This window comes from Arachis ipaensis, chromosome B08, assembly GCF_000816755.2.
Source record: "Arachis ipaensis cultivar K30076 chromosome B08, Araip1.1, whole genome shotgun sequence".
In the NCBI taxonomy this organism is placed as follows: domain Eukaryota; kingdom Viridiplantae; phylum Streptophyta; class Magnoliopsida; order Fabales; family Fabaceae; genus Arachis; species Arachis ipaensis.
In genome coordinates, this window is record NC_029792.2 from 6,808,033 (window position 1) to 6,810,030 (window position 1,998).

At 34.2% G+C, this 1,998-nt stretch overlaps 1 protein-coding gene across 1 annotated transcript; it reads left to right on the forward strand.

The window, feature by feature from the left end:
* LOC110266172 lies at positions 371-1,949 on the forward strand. The gene is made up of 2 exons (XM_021110246.1): positions 371-1,369; positions 1,454-1,949. Exons 1-2 carry the CDS (start codon positions 595-597, stop codon positions 1,639-1,641), a joined length of 963 nt encoding a protein of 320 aa, XP_020965905.1. The 5' UTR covers positions 371-594; the 3' UTR covers positions 1,642-1,949.

Here is a 1,998-nt window from a genome sequence, read left to right on the forward strand (position 1 = left end):
GTTACGTGCTGAGGAGAGAAGACAGGGTTCAGGCTTCAGGGTTGTGCCTCAGCCTCGCTGGATGCCTTCAATCTTCATTGTGCGTTACGTGAATGCGTGCCCTAATTTTGAGAAGTGTATGTTCACCGGGTCGGGTCCGGGTGACCCGAGCTATAGCTCGACCTCAGTTTAAGTATCCTTCAAAGTTTCATTCTCTTTTTTGGGATTAGACCCAGGCCACTTTGGGTCCAGGCCAAAATGTCCTAAAATGCTTCAGGCATGGGCCAGATCTTTAGATCGGGTCTAACTATATATACACCCCTAATTTCAACTAATAGAGTTAAACTCAATTTTGACTAAAAAAAAAAAGGTTTGATTACAGATCTTGTGAAATTGAATTTGTGATCTATTGTTATTAAATTTGTTACTGATTTGCTTGTTAAATCTGGATTTGCATAGATTCCTACCTCTTGTATTTCTTAAATTTTTGCTGATGCTACTGCGATTTCATGTTCTGTTGATTCTTCTTATTGCTGTTGTGATTGAAATTTGATGATAATTCTTTTTCTTCTGCGATGATGTATTGTGGTTGTTGTGTTTGATAGTTTTTCAAATATGCTCCAAGTTCTTCCAAAATTACATCTAAATCTAAAACTTCATTCCAAGAGATTTTCGATAGGATTAGACGAGAATTTGGCTGATATCTATACAAAAAGCAATATCAAATACCATTCTGGCTGCAGTTGGATTGCATTGTTTCCGTCATCGGAACCAGGCAAGAGCCTTTTCCATTTACAATGTTATTATTATATATATGTTTTCCATTTTCAGGTTCCTGGAAGATCAGACAATGACATCAAAAATTTTTGGAACACAAGAATGAAGAAGCGCCTAAGAGAATATCCTCCACAAATAACGGTTCAACAAGTACAACACTTTTCCTCATCACCATTTTATTCGGTCTTAGCTTCATGTTACCCTAAAAATAATCTCAATGTTGAACTACCTTCAAACATTTCTGCTGCCAATTCTCCACCAAATCATAATCAGAAACAACCTAATCAAAATTATTATTCTTCTTCTTCTTCTTTCTCTTGCACCAATAATAATGCAAGTTTTGTATTGCCATTAGCCCCTATGTCTCCTTATTGTAAGAGTAGTGGTTTATTGAATGATGTGGTGATGGAGGGTAATGCTCTTTGTCGCAAGGGAAAGTCAAAGATGGATGCAACCATTGTTATTGTTAGGGAGAAAGAAGAATTAGCTGATAAGAGGAAAATTATTGAAGAAGGTAAAGAGCCACCGTTGCCACCAATTGGAACCAGTAAAAAGGAAGAAACAGCCACCATTATTGCAACTCAAAGCTCTTCTCATCAATTGATTTCAACAGGTGAAATTAAACTAACTTATTTATGATTCACGAGTTTGATTATTATGATTTATAATTCATGATTGTGTGTTATATTCTATACAGAGAAGAATGATAATGGAGGTTGTAACAATAACAAGGAGGCATTGAATAATTTTATACCACAAATGGACGATGAATTGCTTAGCATACTTAAAAATTGTCCAATATATTCGCCAGTGCGAAAGTGGTACAAAGTTGATTATGATGAGGACTTCCCTGATGATGATGATGATGGATTTGAATCTTGGTAACATACAGAATATTGATGGATGGTAATAACTAAAGAAATCATATATGCATTCATTCATATATTTAGAATAATTAGAAATCCAATATGCTATGTTAGGATTTTAAGTTAGGTAAGCAGAAGAACACACTGCAATTTCAAAGTGTGCAGGTTAGGGCAATCAAATTTATTGAGTTTTTTTTTTAGATGTCCTTAACAAATGTCATGACTTAGCTTGTTTAATAATTTTTTCTTGTGTGCTTTCATACATGCAGTTGAATGAAATTACATTTAGGCAATTCTTGATATATTGAATAAATATGTTTTAAAATAAATTCCTCAACACAATATTTATTATTAAACTAATTTTAGGTTTAGCCAT